Raw genomic sequence first — 20,643 nt, 5'->3', positions numbered from 1 at the left:
TTGTCTGCTGTGTGACCTTGGGCAAGTCACTTCACTTCTCTGGGCCTCAGTTTCCTCATCTGTAAAATGGGGATTAAGACTGTCAGCCCCACGTGGGGCAACCCAATTACCTTGTATCTACCCCAGTGCTTAGAACAGTGCTTGGCACATAGTAAGTGCTTAACAAATACCATCATTATTATTATCATTATTATTAATAAATACCATAAAAAGATGATTTGCTAGAAATGGAACGCTCCTTTCCCTGCTTCGGTGACAAAGAACTTCTAGAGATGCTGATTTTCTTTCAGGTGTCGGGTTTGTGCTATTCTTCTCTCGGTCTTGGCAGTTTTTCAGGCACTCCTCTCAAGTCTTAAAGGTGACAGAACACTGCCTCCAGAATTGGTAAAATGGGAGGAAAGAAATACAGGAGGCTCCCATTAAGGAGAAGCCTTGCCAGGAGGCTGTTGTGCATTAGCAACACAGAACGAAAGACCTGAGGACACTGGAACTGTTCATCCCAGCAGCCACCAAAATCTCCTAAATTGCAAGGCCGTGATAACAACATCTTTCAGGACTCTTCTACCCTGCTGGAGTCAGATTAAGGATGATTCAAGATTCTCCACCCGCAACTGGGGTTTGTAAAGCTTTCATTATTGAATCTTTTTTAAAGCTCTAACTCTATTGGCCCCCTGAGAGATTCACAGCCTAAAATTAATCACAAAAAAGGATGAGTTAAAGCCTTGTTATTGGAAAGGTCATGGTGGGTTTTTTGGGTTTGTTTTTTAAATTGCCGTCCTCCATGTATTACCGCTGCCCCATCTACCGGGAATTCTGGTTAGGAACGGCGGTCAAGCCAGGACCCATCGGGGCTCACGATGGGCGGAGGTAGGGGCTGACCACCAGGGACAGCCTCTCCTCCAGAGAGAGGGTGGGGAGGATGTGGGCTGATGTGACTATCGGCACCCCCAACCGAAGGCCAACAGACCCTTGGTGGAGGAGTGACAGCAGAGTGTGAGGGGCCACGGCGGGGAGGCCCAGGAGAGGCGTTCATGAGCAATCAGAGCTATTTATCGAGCACTTATTGGGTGCAGGGCACTTTACTAAACCTTTGGGCGAGTGCAATTCAACAGAGTGGGGAGACACGTTCCCTTCCAATCCCGGTTGTGTGGATTACCCAAGTAATTAGCCTCCCACTTTCACCCACTAAACGAAGAGGCAGCAGTGACCTGTGAAAAATGGATCACAAGGAAATCCTCTCCTATTTACAAACTGGTCCTCTGATGTGCTTAATTCAATTGCATTCATTGAGCGCTTACTATGTGCAGAGCACTGTACTGAGTGCTTGGGTTACACTGCCTAGAGTCACACGTGGTGCCAAACTCAGCTAAGCGTATTAGGACACTTACTCTGCTCCTGCAATGAGGGAGGGCGAAAGCAAAGGGCTAAAAGGCCTTGAGTCCCCGAGTGTTTCTTGGAGTCACAGTCCCAGAACAAGGTCACATCAATCAATGCTATTTATTGAGTGCAGAACACCAGACTGAGCCCTTGAGAAAGTACCTCACAATAGTTGGTAGATACATTCCCTGCCCTCAGGGAGGCTACTTCCCTCAAGGCTTGGAACAGCTCCAAATAATGCCATGAGATCAAAAAGTCGGTCTCCCCCCACCCCAGACTGTCAGCTCATTGTGGGTGGGGAATGTCACCATTTATTGTTTTGTTGTACTTTCCCAAGCACTTAGTACAGTGTTCCGCACACAGTAAGCGCTCAATAAATAGGACTGGATGAATGAATGAAAAAGGGAAGCCTGGAAACTTTCCAGTCCTTTCTGGACGACTCTGTCCAGTTGCCCAGGGCAAAATCTAGAACCATCCCAGTGGTCCCCAAGACTATTCTGTTCTAACTCCCCAGGATACATGGTCAGCCTACTCATAACCATCTTTTATTTTTTAAAAAAATGGCATTTGTTAAGCATTTACTAAGTACCAGGCACTGGACTATACACTGGGGAAGATACAAGCTAATCAGGTTGGACACATGGGGCTCGTGGTCTTAATTCCCATTTAACAAATAAAGTAACAGGCACCAAGAAGTGAAGCCATCTGCCCAAGGACACATAGCAGACAAGTGGCGGAGCCAGGATTGGAAGCCAGGTCCTTCTGACTCCATCCACTAGGCCATGCTGCTTCTCAGGTTTTCTCATTCTCCCTCCCTCAAGAAAGGGAAATGGACTCCCACTGCTGGTGAGCTCACAGCAAGCAGCTGAGGAAGGTAATGCGTTAGGTCTGTGCTGTCATTGAAAAAGAAAGCAAGGGTTACGGCCAAGTGGATAGAGCACCGGCCTGGAGGTCAGAGGACCTCGATTCTCATCCCGGCTCTATCACTTGTCTGCTGGGTGACCTTGGGCAAGTCACTTCACTTCTCTGGGCCTCAGTTTCCTCAGTCGTAAACTGGAGATTCACTACTTATTCTCCCTCCTACATAACTGTGAGCTCTATGCAGGACAGGGACTATGTCCAATCTAATTAACCTAAACTTAACCCAGCGCTGTTATGGGTCGTAGATGACTCAACGGCAAAGACAAGACCCCAGCACTTGGTATGGTGCTTGTTACATACTCAGCGCTTAACAAATACACAATAATTACTATTAACAGCATTATTTGAGCTCTCAGACATATACTGAAAGCATTACGAGGGCCAGGGACTGTGTTAAACGTGACTATCTTGTACCTACAGCAGCACTTCAGTCAGTCAATCATATTTATTGAGCACTTACTGTGTGCAGGGCACTGTACTAAGCACTGGGGAGAGTACAATAATAAGAAACATTTCCCCACCCATAATGAACTTACAGTCTAGATGGGGAGACAGACATTAATATAAATAAATAAATTACGGATAAGTGCTCTGGGGTTGGGAGGGGAGACGAATAAGAGGGAGCAAGTCAGGGCGACGCGGTCAGAGTGGAAGAAAAGGGAATGAGGACCTAGTCAGGGAAGGCTTCTTGGAGGAAACATGCCTTCGATACAAGGCTTTGAAGGTGAGGGGAGAGATTTGCTGTTGGATATGGAGAGGGAGGACATTCCAGGCCAGAAACAGGGCGTGGGTGAGAGGTCAGCGGCGAGATAGATGAGATCGAAGTACAGCGAGTAGGTTAACATTAGAGGAGCAAAGTGTGCATACTGGGTTGTAATACAAGAGCAGAGAGGTGAGGTGGTGGGGGGAAGGTGATTGAAGGCTTTAAAGCTGATGGTTAGGAGTTTCTGTTGGATGCGGAGGTGGATGGGCAACCACTAGAGGTTCTTGAGGAGTGGGGAAACATGGGCTGAATGTTTTTGTAGAAAAATGATACAGTAGTCCAGATGGGACAGGTTAAGTGTTTGGATTATCATGATAGCAGTTTGGAGAGGAAAGGGCGTGTTTTAGCACAGAAGAGTTCACATAGTAAGCACTTAAATACCATAATAATAATGACCATACATACCATACCATACAGTAAACGCTCAATAAATACAATTGAATGAATGAAAGAACAACAGCCAACTCCCTGTTTTGGAATTAAACTATTCCATCCCAGCGTGGCTTAGTGGAAAGAGCCCGGGCTTAGGAGTCAGAGGTCATGAGTTCTAATCCCAGCTCTGCCACTTATCAGCTGCGTGACTTTGGGCAAATCACTTCACTTCTCTATGCCTCAGCTACCTCATCTGTAAAATGGGGATTGAGACTGTGAGCCCCGTGTGGGACAACCCGATTACCCTGTATCTACCCCAGCGCTTAGAACAGTGCTCGGCACACAGTAAGCACTTAAATACCAACATTAATTAATAAGGGGACATTGCCAAAAAGTCTATTCAGGAAATCCAACCACCAAAAATTAATTTCATGGATAAGCTCTCCTCCAATCCGAACAGGGCAGCAGAGACCCAATCAAGTCTTATTTACTCCAACAACCATCAATTTGAGTATCTGGGTCCTTGCTATACAGTGCCCCTTGAAGGTTTCTTTTTTACCCCCTCTCTCTCTTTACCCCCTCTCTTTTTTTACTGCCTCCTTTCTGGCTAATACTACTAATTAAGACTTTCACCTGAGGGTGATGGGGGCAGGGGTAGGGCCACTCGACTAATTCAAATGTTATCTCTTTCAAAAGGTTTAACAGGGAAGGGGCTATAACTAAGGATTGAAATAAAATCTGGGGATTTTCTGGGCATTTCACTGTCCCTTATTTACATGAACAATTAAGAGCTGGCTAGAAATGGAATTTTAACTCTGCTCTGATTTCCCTGGAAAATACATCCATTGAGGAACAGGAGGGAGGGAGAAAACGGGCAAATATAATAGGGGAGGGGAGAAGAGGAGAAGCGAGCTCGATCCAGTGATGGTAAGCAGCCGCTGAGCACCAAAAGGACGTGATCGACTAAGCACTTGGGAAAATACAACAGAAAGAATGACACGTGCCCTGCTCTATCCAAACAGACCTGCCACAAATTCAAACCCAGTTTGGACCGAAAGACTCTTTGAGGCACTATCCCAAAGAGGAACACTATAATTGAAAGGGAATGAAATGGGCATATTCAATCCCTTGTGTGGAAGTGATAACTGCCCCAGTGTTGGAACTGAATGCAAAGAATGTTCTAAGTCAATGGTTAACGACCTTAAACCCTCATTCCAGAGCATGCCAGGTGAAATCATTCTGCATGGGACCCCCTCTGCAGCTGGTAGAATCAGTCAGTCAAGTATATTTACTGAGCACTTACCGTGTGCAGGGCACTGTATTGAGCGCTTGGGAGAGTACAATAAAACAACAGACAGTCCCTGACCACAACAAACTTACAGCCTACAAGGGGAGACAGACATCAGTATAATTAAGTTACAGATTGGTAGAGGGCTGCGTTCCCTCTCAGGGTCACACCTAGAAAGTTTCCAGTACTCTACCATCCTCAACTACGGGAGATGGAGTCAAGCAGAGGCATACCCATTCCATTCCTAGCTTGCTCAGTGGCTAGCGGGTGGATGGCAATCTGCTACAAGTCAAACCTCACCTGTGCCGGGCAGCAGCAGCACCACCACCACCACCGGAGAGAGTCGAGGGCGGAGACTCAAGTTGACTGTGCAGAAGGCGGCAATGGTAAACCAGTTCCGGATTTTTACCAAGAAAACTCTACCGGGATGATTGCAGATGGAAGTGGGGTGTTCTGGGAGAGATGTGTCCATGGCGTCGCTATGGGTCGGAGACTACTCGACATCGTAAGACAAGAGGGCTGCGCGGGCCAGAATCCTTTGGCCCACCCAGGTCAAACCCCAAAAGTACCCCGGCCCAAACCCAGCTCTTGGGGACGAATGCGACTTATTCTTGGCCGGGTTTCGGCCGCCACCCCCAAAGTCTTTCTTAGTCAGAGGTGAATCACCTGATGCTCTCCCTCATCCACCTGGACCTCCTCTCCCTCATCTAGCTTACAGGCCCACACCTGTGCAAGTAAACTCACTGCCACCCTACTCCCCAGCACTACTATCACTGCTGGGCCACAAGAATCAGGCCCCAAAAGGTTTGAAACAAGAAAGACATAACTCTACCCAGTCAGAGCTTGGCCCTGATGTGGGTCTCTCCACTTGACCCCTGGCCGGGGTGGGCCGGGGGTTTGGGGAAGAAGCCGGAGCCCGTGTGGCTCTCGAGCTACCACTCACAACCAGCCCACATCCCCTGCACCCCCACGGTCCCCTACCCTATCCCCTAAAACAGCTGCACTTGGCCGCTCTCCACTCCCATCTCACCATGGGCTCCGGTCCTTTTCATTTGTTCATTCAACTGTATTTGAGCGCTTACCTTGTGCAGAACACTGTACTAAACACTTGGGAGAGTACTATGCAACAATAAACAGACACACAACGAGCTTACAATCTTGAGCGGGGCAAGAGAGACATTAATATACATAAATAAATTACAGATATGTACATAAGTCCTTTGGGGACAGGCTGGGGGGGAGAAAAGCAAAGTCCTCCTATTCTTTGCCCCCGTCCCACCTTATCCAGTCCATGGGCTTGATCACAGAGGCTCCCATCAACACCGACAGATGAGGCTTGGTTCTGATCAACCAGTAGCATGTACTGTGTACCAAGCATCCTATTAACAAATATCATTAAAAAGCAAGTGGCTAAGTGCTCACTATATGCCAGGCACCGGGCTAGATACAAGCCAATCAGGCTGGACACAGTCCAGGTCCCACATGGGGCTCACAGTCTTATTGCCTATTTTACAGATGAGGGAACCAAGGCCCAGAGAAATGAAGTGAACTGCCCAATGCCACACAGCAGACATGTGAAGAGAGAAGCAGCATAGCCTAGTGGCGAGAGCAAGGGCTTGGGAGTCAGAGCACATGGGTTCTGATCCCAGCTCCACCACCTGTCTGCTGTGTGACCTTGGACGAGTCACCTAACTTCTCTGTGCATCTGTAAAATGGGGGACTAAGACTGTGAGCCCCACGCGGGACAACCTGATTACCCTGTAACTACCCCAGCGCTTAGAAGAGTGCTCAGCACGTAGTAAGCACTTAACAAATGTAATTATTATTATTAATTATTATTATAGTTAGAAGACACGATCCCTCATGCAGCTGCCCTCAAGGAGCTTACAGGCTAGTGAGGAAGGCGGATAAATTATAGTGAGGCCTTAGACCTCAGATCCAAGAGCCGATTAGAGAAATGGAGCTCTGCGGAGCTCCACTCACATCCTTACACCTGCACTCTCTTACAAAAACATGTCCTCCCTGGGGTACGGAGCGCAACGAAGGAGTAGGTGTGCAGAGGCCAGCTTTAGATATTCGGCTACCCTGGTGTGAGGCCAGAACGACTGCCTCCCACATTCCTCACATTTTCACTGAGTCACATTTTACACTCAGCACAATGGGCTGAGGTCATCATGCCACACACGGCAACGTAATGATGTCATATGCCACAGTTTGCAGTGGAGCAAGTGGAGCTCCACTGACCCCCTGGCAACCAGCCCTCAACAGCTCGGCTCCTAGAGACCCACTTAAGCCCCACAAACCGATCATTTTTGTTCCTCGCCATCTTTGTGAGAAGCTGAGCAGTGGCCATCTTTGAGGTCAACGGTGCCACCATCTCTGAGAGAATCCACGCAGCAGTCATCTTGGAGATGGGCTGGACACCACACCAACTTACTTTGCTTTGTAAGGTGCACACAAAGGTTCTCCTCCCCCCTCCCCCCCCCCACTCAAATATGAATCATTCATTTACAACACATGACAGCAGGGCAAGAGTGGGCTGCCATTCCAATCAAAGGGCTTGAAAGGACAGTAGTTGTTGGGGCATCAAACTAGGAAAAAGGGCTCCTAAATTCTAGCTCCACCTCTTCCTGTTCATTCACACTCACAACCCTCATTCCCAAATGTGATTTAAGACCTTTTACTTCACAGTCAATGGTATTTATTGATGCAGTCTCACCACTGGCAGCAACATCTTCAATTGGAAGGACAGCTCTACTGAGTGCAAAGCACTACCCTGAGCACATGATATACACCCCTGCCTTCAAGGTGCTTGCAATCTAATGGGGGGAGGGGGAGACAGACAAAAATTACTTACAAACAGAGGGAGTTTCACCCAGGTATTTGTGAAGTAGAACTGCTGATTAACCCCAGTGTACACATGCTGTTCATACTCAAAAACCATAAAAAGGTGACTAGGAACCCGTAAGATGGTCTCCTCACCTGGTGCAGATTTGGTCTTCCCTACCAAGTCCGGCTCTTGCAATTGCTTCCCTCACTCAGTCAAGCCTAGAACCGAGAGTGGCCTAGCAGATAGAGGGCAGGCCAGGGAGTCAGAAGGAGCCGGGTTCTAATCCCAGCTCTGTCGCTTATCTGCTGTGTAACCTTGGGCAAGTCACTGCACTTCCCTGTGCCTCAGTTCCCTCACCTCTAAAATGTAATAATAATAATAATGGTATTTCTTAAGCGCTTACTGTGTGGCGGGCACTGTACTAAGCGCCGGGGTGGATATGAGCTAATTGGGTTGGACACAGTCCCTGTCCCATGTGGGGCTCAGTCTCAATCCCCATTTTACAGACAGGGGAACTGCGGCACAGAGAAGCGAAGTGACTGGCCCAAGGTCACACAGCAGACAAGTGACAGAGCCAGGATTAAAACCCATGACCTTCTGACTTCCGGGCCTGTACTCTATCCACTCCGCCTTGCTGCTTCTCATGCAAGCCCCATGTGGGGCATGGACTGGTTTCACCCTGATCAGCTTAGATCTACCCCATAGTTTAGTGTAGAGTCTGGTACACAGCAGGCACTTAACAAATGTCATAAAAGAAAAAAAAAAAAAAAGGAAGGAGCAACTCCCAATCCTAGAGTGTCCTCATAGCCCTATGTCGGAATAAACCCCAAGCCTCCGCCCTTCCTCTTGACGGGGCTATTCGCATTCCTTCCCGCCCCACAACATTGGCCCAAAAGGGAGGGAAGGCCTGGAGGAGGGAAAGGAGGAGGGGAAGGGGCCAGAGCCAGTTCCCTAAATGTCGCCTTCGCAAACAGAAGGGTTGAGGGGTTCCCCCTTCTCCCACAGGAGGAGACCTCTCTCCCCCAGGGGGTTCCCCAGCGTGGCTTAATAAATGATGGCATTTATTAAGCGCTTACTATGTGCAAAGCACTGTCCTTTGAACCCACAACCTCTGACTCCAAAGCCTGTGCTCTTTCCACTGAGCCACACTGCTTCTCTTAAAAAATAATGACGGTATTTGTTAAGCACTTACTATGTGACAAGCACTGTTCTAAGTGCTGGGGTAGATATAAGGTAATCGGGTTAGTGGTCAGAGTCCGGGTTTGGGAGTCAAAGGTTGTGAGTTCTAATCCCGGCTCTGTCGCTTGTCAGCTGTGTGACCTTGGGCAAGCCACTTCACTTCTCTGGGCCTCAGTTCCCTCATCTGTCAAAGCAGTGTGGCTCAGTGGAAAGAGGACGGGCTTTGGAGACAGGTCATGGGTTCAAATCCCGGCTCCGCCACTTGACAGCTGTGTGACTTTGGGCGACTCACTTCACTTCTCTGGGCTTCAGTGACCTCATCTGTAAAAGGGGGGTGAAGACTGTGAGCCCCTCGTGGGACAACCTGATCACCCTGTAACCTCTCCAGCGCTTAGAACAGTGCTTTGCACACAGTAAGTGCTTAATAAATACCACCGTTATTATTATTATTAAAATGGGGATGAAGACTGTGAACCCCACGTGGGACAACCTGATCACCCTGTAACCTCCCCAGCGCTTAGAACAGTGCTTTGCACACAGTAAGTGCTTAATAAATGCCACCGTTATTATTATTATTAAAATGGGGATGAAGACTGTGAACCCCCCGTGGGACAACCTGATCACCCTGTAACCTCCCCAGCGCTTAGAACAGTGCTTTGCACACAGTAAGTGCTTAATAAACGCCACGGTTATTATTATTATTAAAACGGGGATGAAGACTGTGAACGCCACGTGGGACAACCTGATCACCTTGTAACCTCCCCAGCGCTTAGAACAGTGCTTTGCAGTAAGCGCTTAATAAATGCCACCATTATTATTATTATTATTATTAAAATGGGGATGAAGACTGTTAACCCCACGTGGGACAACCCGATGACCTGGTCGCTTAGAACAGTGCTTGGCGCCCAGTAAGCACTTAACAAATACCACCATCGGATGAAGACTGTGAGCCCCCCGTGGGACAACCTGATCACCTTGTCTCCTCCCCAGCGCTTAGAACAGTGCTTGGCACATAGTAAGCGTTTAACAAATACCATCATTATTATTATTATTCTCCCACAGAAGGAAGAGACCGCTCCTCCCCGCCCCCGGGGAAGGAAACGGGCTGCGGGGAGTGACGATGGCGGCGGAAGCCGGGCCTGCTGGAGACCCAGGTGGGCAGGAAGCGCTCAATAAGTACAGTGAAATGAATGAATGAGTGTACGTATATATTTACTTTTCTATTTATTTTATTTTGATTAATATGTTTTGTTTTGTTGTCTGTCTCCCCCTTCTAGACTGGGAGCCCGTTATTGGGTAGGGACCTGCTCTATATGTTGCCGACTTGTCATAATAATAATAATAATGATGGCATTTATTAAGCGCTTACTGTGTGCAAAGCCCTGTACTAAGCGCTGGGGAGGTTACAAGGTGATCAGGTTGTCCCACGGGGGGCTCACAGTCTTCATCCCCATTTGACAGTCGAGGTAACTGAGGCCCAGAGAAGTGAAGTGACTTGCCATCTTGTACTTCCCAAGCGCTTAGTACAGTGCTCTGCACACAGTAAGCGCTCAGTAAATACGATTGAATGAATGAAAATGGAATGAATGAATGAATGGGACCCCATCTTTGTCACCTGTCTCCGTGTTTTGTTTTGTTGTCTGTCTCCCCCTTCTAGATTGAGAGCTCATTACTGGGTAGGGACCGGCTCTATATGTTGCCGACTTGTACGTCCCAAGCGCTTAGTACAGTGCTCTGCACACAGCAAGCGCTCAATAAATACGACGCAATGAAAAGGAAACGGTGGTCTTTTCTTCTCGGCGGCGGGGTGGAGGGAGTCGGGGGCCCCGTGCTTACCGCCGATGATGGTCCGGATGAGCGAGGCGTGGCCGGGGCAGTCCACCAGCGTGAACTGGAGCCGGGCGGCGGGCTGCGCCTCGGTTCCGGCCGGCTGCAGGTGCGGAGGCAGCGGCACCGAGAAGCAAGAAAAGCCCAGGTCCAGGGTGATGCCCCGCTCTCGGCTCTGCGGCTGTTTGTCGAAGGCGGCGGTAGATGCGGTGGTGCTGAGCGCCCGGGCCAGGGCCGTCTTGCCGCTGTCGATGTGGCCCAGGACGCCCACGTTGACGTTGACCCGCGGGCCGGCCATGGTGCCGCTAACCCGCCGGGCCGAGCCGAGCCGAGCCGAGCCGGGCCAGTCCGCTCCGCAAACCAACCCCCGTGGCAACCCGCTCCCCGGCCACATTCGTTCCGCTCCCCTCCCCGCCTCCCACCCGGTGCGTCGTTCCGTTCCGTTCCGTTCCGGCCTGCCTACAAGACCCTTGCACCGCCCCGCTTTCCGTGCTACTGGACGTTCCCGGACTGTGGAACGCGGATCATTTAATAATAATAATGATGATAGCATTTGTTAAGCGCTTACTATGTGCAAAGCACTCTTCTAAGCGCTGGGGAGGTTACAAGGTGATCAGGTTGGCCCACGGGGGGCTCACAGTCTTCATCCCCATTTCACAGAGGAGGTGACTGAGGCGCAGAGAAGTGAAGTGACTTGCCCAAAGTCACACAGCTGACAACTAGGGGAGCCAGGATTTGAACCCATGACCTCTGATTCCAAAGCCCGTGCTCTTTCCACTGAGCCACGCTGCTTCTCATTTAAATCCAAGTATAAGAATAATAATAGTATGTGTTAAGTCCTTACTATGTGCCAGGTACCATTCTAAGCGCTGGGGGAGATACAAGTTAAGTTGGACACAGTCCCTGTCGCACATGGGGCGCACAGTCCCCGTTTTTACAGATGAGGTAACTGAGGCACAGAGAAGAAGAAGAATTATGGTATTCGTTAAGCGCTTATCTATGTACCAGGCACTGTACTAAGCACTGGGGTGGATATAACTGCTTACTAGGGGTTGGACACAGTCCCTGTCCCACATGGGGCTCACAGTCTCAATCCCCATTTTACAGATGAGGAAATTGAGGCCCAGAGAATAATAATAATAATGGCATTTGTTAAGCGCTTACTATGTGCAAAGCACTGTTCTAAGCGCTGGGGAGGTTACAAGGTGATCAAGTTGTCCCACGGGGGGCTCACAGTCAATCCCCATTTTACAGATGAGGGAACTGAAGCACAGAGAAATTAAGTGACTTGCCCGAAGTCACACAGCTGACAGTTGGTGGAGCAGGGATTTGAACCCGTGACCTCTGACTCCAAAGCCCGTGCTCTTTCCACCAAGCCACGCTGCTCAGTGAAGTGAAGTGACTTGCCCAAGGCCACGTAGCAGACAAGTGGTGGAGCTAGGATTAGAACCCATTACCTTCTGAATCCCCGGCCTGTGCTCTATCCACTACACCATGCTGCTTCTCTATGTATTTTTATATGCTTCCCCGTCAGAAAAATAAGACTAGTGATCACTGGGACAGGGCGATATTTATACAGATACGTTGAAAACCCAGGCATTAATCTGAATTGCTTGAAAGTCCATATGCTTCTTTCATTTTGGGCTTGGGTTTTTTTTCTTGGCGGGAGGCAGGGACAGCTTGGGAACAGATAAGGGCTTTTATTTAGTAGTCCACTATCAATCAGTTAAGGGTATTTACTGAGCACTTACTATGCGCAGAGCACTGTACTAAGCGCTTGGGAGAGTACCATACAACAGAGTTAGTGGACATGTTCCCTGCACATAAGGAGCTTACAGCCTAGAGGGAAAAGTTGTAAAAGCCCAAGGGAGAACTCTCTTCTGTAATGAGAATACATAGCCACGATGATTATTCACTTGACACACAAGGCATAGACTACTCTTCAGGAGTTCAAACGGGAAGAAGACATCTAAATCGTTGCTCTCGGAGAATCAGCCCCGTTTATCAAGGAACAACATTAGGATGGGCCGGGGAGATGCATGTAATAACAGGGTTGGTAGACGCCTTTTCACCACCATCCTGATGGAAAGACAGGTTCGGGAATTCTCCCCACTTCTGCAGATGGAATTTAAGAGAAAAGGCTGTACAGAGAGCTTCTCTATATAATTCTTAAGGGGACTTAAATTTATTTCGGTACTCTAATCAATGCTTAGCATCACTGATGATGATTAGAAAACAATAAACAAGAAAAATAAAAAAAATTGGGCTCTTTTGATCAGTGACCTTTCCCACAGCCCTTTTCATTCTCAATCTGCTGACACTTGCTAAGAACTTGTAGGGATCCCGATGACCTCCGCTTTCTCTCCTTCTCGGAACCCATCCGTTCCCATGTTAACTCATCATGGGCAGGGGATGCATCTACCAAATCTGTTATTTTTTTACTCTCCCAAGAGCTCAGTACAGTGCTCTGCACCCAGTAAGCGTTCAATAAATACAATTGATTGATTGATTATTAATTTCTGAATTTACAAGAAAATTGGAGGGAATAAGAAACGTTGAGGAAAGATAGAAACCTGAGAAGAGTATGGTATCGTAAGTACTCACAAATTCCGAGTTCTTCTTGCAAGGAAAAACTCAGGAAAATGTGTACTCTAAAACAAAATAAGATAAAAAATATCCAACCCAGGGATCGAGAAAGATGTTGGAAGGCTGGAAATCTAACAAGGAGAATGTGTTTGCAGAAACCGTTTCACTAGATCATCCACGAAAACCACATACTTCGAGAATTGAAACGAGTCCTTGAAATAAAGAGTTTCACAACTTTCAAATTTTGGCCCAGTTTTCAAGGATGGCCCAGAAATTACTGAGAGGTAGCCAGTGACTACCGGGTACCTTTCTGGGGTGGGCGGTAACAAGCTGAGAAAAGAGGACCGTAAAAAAAAAAAATATCTCCTGTAGGCAGCTTTGAAAATCAGATCTGCTAGGAAGGAGGTCAAAGGATCATTTTCTTGAGTTTCCAGGCATTGGATGGATGGCATCCTGTTAAACATTCGTCCAGGGAACACATCCACTCATTCTGTTGTATTGTACTCTCCCAAGCATGTAGTACAGTGCTCTGCACATGGTAAGCACTTAATAAATGCCACTGTTGGATCCACTGATTGATTAATGGCAAAGTCCACTGCCCACTTTTCATTATTTTAAATATCCCTACCATACATCGGTTAACCATTCAGTTCTAAATGATGGGCACAGTCCCTGGTAAAATAATGACAGGAATAAGACTTGGAAATTGTGATGATTTGGAATTTGTTTTTTATTAGCATTTTTCATTCCTTTTCAGAGAAGCATTAATGCCATATTAGTGTCTGTCTCCCCCTCTAGGCTGTGAGCTCATTATGGGCAGGGAATGTGTATGCTAATTCTGTTGTACTGTACTCTCCCAAGCGCTTAGTACAGGGTTCTGCACAAAGTAGTAAGTGCTCAATAAGTATGACTGATTGATTGATTGATTGATTGACATTCTGCCTCCCCCCCAGGACAAGCAACAGGGCCAGCCTTCATTTTCACTACGGCTTCCATGACTTTTGCTCATCCCTGCTCGTCCAATGCTAACCTCACTGTACCTCAATCTCATCTATCTCGCCGCCGACCCCAGGCCCACATCCTGCCTCTGGCCTGGAACCCCCTCCCTCCTCAAATCCGACAGACATTTACTCTCCCCGGCCTTCAAAGCCTTATTGAAGCCACATCTCCTCCAAGGGGCCTTCCCTGACTAAGCCCTCCTTTCCTCTTCTCCCACTCCCTTCTGCATCACCCTGACTTGCTCCCTTTATTCATCTCCGCTCCCAGCCCCACAGCACTTTCGAACATATCTGTAATTCATTTCTTTACATTAATGTCCGTCTCCCCCTCTAGACTGTAAGCTCATTGTGGGCAGGGAATGTGTCTGTTTATTGTTATATTGTACTCTCCCAAGCGCTTAGCACAGTGCTCTGCACACAGTAAGCGCTCAATAAATACGACTGAATGAATGCCCCAGATCCACCATCACCCTCGGCTTAGCTCTGGGCCCTCCTTGTCTCGTCTTACGCTGTCGAGTCATCGTTCTGGTAGTGGATCCGTAGAATTTTTGTGGTAAAAATCCAGAAGCGGTTTACCATTGCCTCCTTCCATGCAGTCAACTTGAGTCTCCACCTTCGACTCTCTCCTGTGTTGCTGCTGCCCAGCAGAAGAGAGTTTTGACTCGTAGCAGATTGCCATCCACTTGCTAGCCACAGGCCAAGCTAGGAATGGAATGGGTAGGCCTCTTTTGGCTCTCCCTCCCGTAGTCGAGACTGGTAGAGGACTGGAAACTCTCCAGGTGCCACCCTGAGAGGGTCTGGGCCCTCCTACATGACAGCAATGCCCCCGACACTGTCTGATCCTGAAAAGAAGATAAAAGGAACAAAGAGAAGTGATTCAATCAGTCAGTCATATTTATTGAGCAGGTATTGTGTGCCGTACTGTACCGAGCAGTGTACTCAGCGCTTGGGAGAGTACAATAGAGTAAGTTGGTGGACATGTTCCCTGCCCACAAGGATCTCACATTCTAGAGGGGGATTCATCCCAAACTAATCAACGGGCCAGTTGTAGAGCAAGAATTAGCAGTCATGTTCTCTGAATTCAATCTCTGAGGTTGGGAAACCTCAAGCACCAAATGTAGGCATTGGTAATGGATTTTCCTTCTCTTCCTTTCCCCCACCCCTTTATGCCCCCAACTCCTTTTTATGGCATTTGTTAAGCACCTACTATGTGCTGGGCACTCTACTAAGCACTGGAATAGATACAACCTAATCAGATTTGACATAGTCCATGTCCCACATGGGGCTCACAGTCTTAATCCCCACTTGAGGTAACGGAGGCCCAGAGAAGAGAAGTGACTTCCCCAAGGCCACACAGCTGGCAAGTGGCAGAGGCAGGATTAGAACCCACATCCTTCTGACTCCCAGGACCGTGCTCTATCCACTAGGCCACACTGGTTCTCTGTGCTTTTGCTCTAATTCCTGGAAGCTGGAGGAATCCTTCTCAACCACTTATCTTACTGGTTTCAGTTGGTAGGGCATGAAGCAGAGCAGGACAGTGAGTGAAGTGGTGGCTTCTCCCATTGAAATGACAAGTGGTAATCTAGAGTTAGTAGCCCAAGGGTTGTTGAACAACCTGCAGAAGCTTTTACAACTCCAATCACCCACTCTTTCTGTGCCAGGCACTGTACTAAGCACTGGGGTAGATTAGAATAATAATAATAATAATAATAGTATTTGTTAAGCTATTTGTTAAGTATTTGGGTTCTAATCCCGGCTCCCCCACGTCTGCTGTGTGACCTTGGGCAAATCACAACTTCTCTGAGCCTCAATTACCTCATCTGTAAAATGGGGATTAAGACTGTGAGCCCCACATGGGACAACTTGATCATCTTGTATCCCCCCAGTGCTTAGAACAGTGCTTTACACATAGTAAGTGCTTAACAAGTGCCATTATAATTATTTATTAAGCCCTTACTATGTGTCAAGCACTGCTCTAAGCACCGGGGTAGATATCGGCTAATTGGGTTGGACACAGTCCCTGTCCCACGTGGGGCTCACAGTCTTAATCCTCATTTTACAGATAAGGTGACCGAGGGCCAGAGAAGTTAAGTGACTTGTCCGAGGTCACACAGCAGAAAAGTGGCAGAGCCAGGATTAAAACCCAGGTCCTTCAGCCATTGCTGCTCAGAATTGCTCCTGACTACCATCAGGGGCTTCTTAATAAACAGGATTTGATGAGGAAGAATGCACAACCCGTTGCTGCTTCCCTTGAACGACAAAGGAAAAGATACAGGATCCAACGGTGAGCAGGCACCTGGGCTTTTTAATCCTGTGATTCATGTCCAGTAGTACCAATGAGCAGCTCAACTCAGTAAATACAGTGAAGCACTTTATGGCCATGGAATCCCAAAGTACAGTACGGAATATTGAAATTAAGGATCCTCGTTTCCTAGTGAGCCAAAGAAAAATAGGTTTTTCGTATTAACTTTTCCGCTATTGCTAAAGAAGCAGCCACTTTTGATTTATTTTTTTTTAAACACTGAAACATTACCCCAGAAATCCTTGGTTTAACTGCTATGGTGCACAAAGCCCCCCAGCAAGAAGGAACAGAAAGTCAGATTTTAGGGAAGGGGTCAGAAAGTAAAGGGCATTCACTCACATATACACACACCACACATACACACACACACACTCTTTCCTGCTGTAATAATAACATGCCGTTTGACAGTTTCAGACTTCGGCACGTCCCACTGAAATTTGAAAGCTTTCCGTGAAACCTGGCAGTGTCCCGTAACCCCAAACCCCAAGCCTCCAGCTCCCACTTGGAGTATCCGATGACATCTGTGCCAGAGTGTAGAGCAGATTGAGAGGAGCAGGGGAAACCTTGGTGAAATTAGCTGATTAAGCCTGAGGAATAATCTGTTCAGGCTGTATTAATGGTGGGGATTGTTTTCCTGTTGAAATGATTTATAAAATACCGGATTAGGCTCCTAGAATCTCACACGTGAAAGAAGAAAGTGAGGTCTTAAAATTGCTTTCCATTCTGTCCAGAAACAGCAAGGAGAACGAAGGCTTAAATGAATTCTCATTACCCTCCCTGAACTAGCTTGCCTTTCCCTCCAGGGCCTGATCAGGCCAAGAAAATAGCGTGACATTCAAGTTCAAGTTGGTATATCCAACTCCACGAGCTTGCTTACATCAGACACCAATTACGTCCAATCCCATAAACGGTTTAAGTGTAGGTTTAGGAGTTTCCTATGGTTTCACTTTATCTTTTTAGCTTGATGTACAGCTCTGTGTGGTCTCAAGCGAGACCACACGGAGAAGCAGCGTGGCCGAGGGAACAGAGCCCGGGCCTGGGAGTCGGAAGGTCATGGGTTCTAATCCCAGCTCTGCCACTTGTCTGCCGTGTGACCTTGGGCAAGTCACTTCACTTCTTTGGGCCTCAGTTACCTCATCTGGAAAATGGGGATTGAGACTGTGAGTCCCATGTGGGACAGGGACTGTGCCCAACCCCATTTGCTTGTATCCACCCCAGCACTTAGAACAGTGCCTGACACATACATAGTAAGCACTTAACAAATACCACAATTATTATTATTATTATTACAGTGCTGTGCACACAGTAAATGCTCAATAAATATGATTGACTAACTGACTGAACCAAGGCCGCTATCTCCGTTGGAAGGCTGGCAGTAATGTAGCACTAGTGTGCCATCAACCTCTTGACCAAACTGAACGTTTATAGGATGTGAGATGAGGTACCTAGCATTTTCATCGGAATTACTTGCAAGCCATAGTGAACATCAAATGGCAGGACAGGATCAGTGACAGTGAGGTAAGGGATAGGAGTCAGGCTACCAGAATCAACATTTCTATGTTGATGTTATTTGTTACAACACAAACTTTGCTGGCAAGGACATTTGAAGATCATCTTCCCACACACCCCGCCTCCCAAGGCTCCATCATCATCATCATCAATCGTATTTATTGAGCGCTTACTGTGTGCAGAGCACTGTACTAAGCGCTTGAGAAGTCCAAGTTGGCAACATATAGAGACAGTCCCTGTGAGTGGGCTCACAGGTCCCCGTTCTGGCCCAGGGTAAAAGGCAGGAGAGGAAGGTAAACCTGGAGTCATCACAACCCCCTCCCCTCCACCCCACATACCTCCTGTGCACCACTCCCTGCCCCCAGCCGGGACAGGCCCACCTATTTTCTAAATGAGTTCCGCTCAGCATGGATGGGGTAACAAACCTAAACTGGAGGTGTAACTAAATGCAGCTCAAATGAGTCAGTGCCTGTGCGGATATATGCCCGTCCAGCTGGGATCCTTCAATCATGTGTTGCTGAATCATCTGCAGAACCGATGTGCCAACACAGAGCAGCTTCCTTATCTGTTGGTACTAGCTGCTTGTTGGCAAATCCAAACAGTTTTGGGAATGTTTACCCCACTGCAATGGCTCCTGCTGGGAGAAAAAAGCGCAGGTATGGAATTCTTGAACTTTTGAAAGAGGTTTCTCACTGCCAGAAGCCCAAAGGCTCTTCTTGAGCAAAGATTCCAGTCAAACCCCAAGCCCCGGAGGCACAATTGAAAAGAGTACGGGGAGCCGCACACAAACCAAAAGGACAGAATTTTGAAAACCCACCTCCTCCAGGTGGCATTCCCTGATTAATCCCTACCTTCCCAGGTCGTGGCAATCCAACGACTACCCTTAGCACTTATGCATTTACATCTATTTCAATTTATAGTAATTTAGACATCCAGATATTTAGCTTGGCTCAGTGGAAAGAGCACGGGCTTTGGAATCGGTCATGGGTTCATATCCCGGCTCCGCCAATTCATTCATTCAATCGTATTTATTGAGCGCTTACTGTGTGCAGTGCACTGTACTAAGCGCTTGATTGTCAGCTGTGTGACTTTGGGCAAGTCACTTAACTTCTCTGTGCCTCAGTTACCTCATCTGTAAAATGGGGATTATGATTGTGAGCCCCCCGTTGGACAACCTGATCCCCTTGTAACCCCCCAGTACTTAGAACAGTGCTTTGCACATAGTAAGCACTTAATAAATGCCATTATTATTATTATCCTGCCATCCTCCTGCTATCAACAACTGTAGCATTGTTCTTTTGCCAGCTCCCACTTTTTGTAACTCATTTGTTTCTGCTCGTCTCCCCCGTTGAACTGTAAGCTCCTCGAGGGCAGGTATCTATGTCTCTTACTTACGCTGAACTCTCCCAAATATCTATTTCAGTGTTCTGCACACAGTAGGTGCTCGGCGAATACCATTGATGGGTGAATATTTACATGTGCAAAGTGTGGAAGGGACTGCGGGTCCTTTCATTATTTCTTGGTGGTACCTACTACCTTTCTCACTGGGCCATGTAGCCATTTCAAAAGGCAGATTTTGTTTAGTCTTTTCAATGAATTTAATTTAAATGAAAACCGCATGACGTTTTGGAGAAATAAGGACTAGAAGGCATGGTAAAGATGCAGTGATAAAGAAGAAAGTACAAGGATGAAACCTAAATGGATCCAAGGAATGACAGTAGGATTCCCAAACAGCTACTACATGGTGAGCCAACAGTGGAGCAAAAAAAAGCAAAGGGGACAAAGGAAACAGTAGAATGCTAATAATAATAATGGTAATGGTATTTGTTAAGCATTTACTATGTGCCAAGCACTGTTCTAAGTACTGAGGTAGATACAAGGTGATCAAGTTGTCCCATGTGGGGCTCATAGTCTTAATCCCCATTTTACAGATGAGGTAACTGAGGCACAGAGAAGTGAAGTGACTTGCCCAAAGTCACACAGCTAAGTGGCGGAACCAGGATTTGAGCCTATGACCTCTGACTCCGAAGCCGGTGCTCTTCCCACTAAGCCACGCAAATACCATTACTGTTATGTTGTAAAAAAACAGCTTCAAATAACATGGCATCACCGCTGAGTCAGCTACCACGGACGGTCCAGAAATGCCCATTGCAATCAAGGAAGGCTCTTTCTGAGCCCATTGTGATTAAAAGACCAAAGCAAAATCAATACCAAGAGGAATGGATGGTTTGGTGAAAGGCTAGGGAAGCAGTATGGCCTAGTGAAAAGAGCATGGGGTTGGGAGTCAGAGGGCCTAGGTTCTAATCCCTGCCCTGCCAGTTGTCTGCTGTGTGACCTTGGACAAGTCACTTGATTTCTTTGTGCCTAAATTCCCTCATTTGTAAAATGGGGATTAAGACCGACCCCCTATGTGGGATAGAGACTGTGTCCAATCAATCAATCAATCAATCGTATTTATTGAGCGCTTACTATGTGCAGAGCACTGTACTAAGCGCTTGGGAAGTACAAATTGGCATCACATAGAGACAGTCCCTACCCGATAGTGGGCTCACAGTCCAAACCGACTGGCTTGTATCAACCCCGGCAATTAGTACAGTGCCTGGCACACAGTGAGCGCTTAACAAATACCATTAAAAAAAAATTGAGTGGGGTGAGCAGGGGTGACCCCGCAGCCCCCTTCAACACACCCTG

The 20,643-nt window shown here is 47.5% G+C and overlaps 1 protein-coding gene across 1 annotated transcript in view; it reads right to left on the bottom strand.

Annotated features, from left to right (window-relative positions):
* Positions 1 to 10,892, bottom strand: part of EEFSEC (eukaryotic elongation factor, selenocysteine-tRNA specific) — a 319,718-nt gene extending 308,826 nt beyond the window's left edge. The window contains exon 1 of the mRNA XM_038740228.1: positions 10,567 to 10,892. Coding sequence (XP_038596156.1) covers positions 10,567 to 10,855 — 289 coding nt within the window. The 5' untranslated portion in view covers positions 10,856 to 10,892. The remainder of the gene's footprint in view (positions 1 to 10,566) is intronic.
* Positions 10,893 to 20,643: the final 9,751 nt, after the last annotated feature.

The sequence above is a fragment of the Tachyglossus aculeatus genome, chromosome X1 (assembly GCF_015852505.1).
Source record: "Tachyglossus aculeatus isolate mTacAcu1 chromosome X1, mTacAcu1.pri, whole genome shotgun sequence".
Taxonomy (NCBI): Eukaryota; Metazoa; Chordata; class Mammalia; order Monotremata; family Tachyglossidae; genus Tachyglossus; species Tachyglossus aculeatus.
The sequence above is the reverse complement of the archived record's forward strand: the minus strand, read 5'-3'. Positions and strand labels throughout refer to the sequence as shown.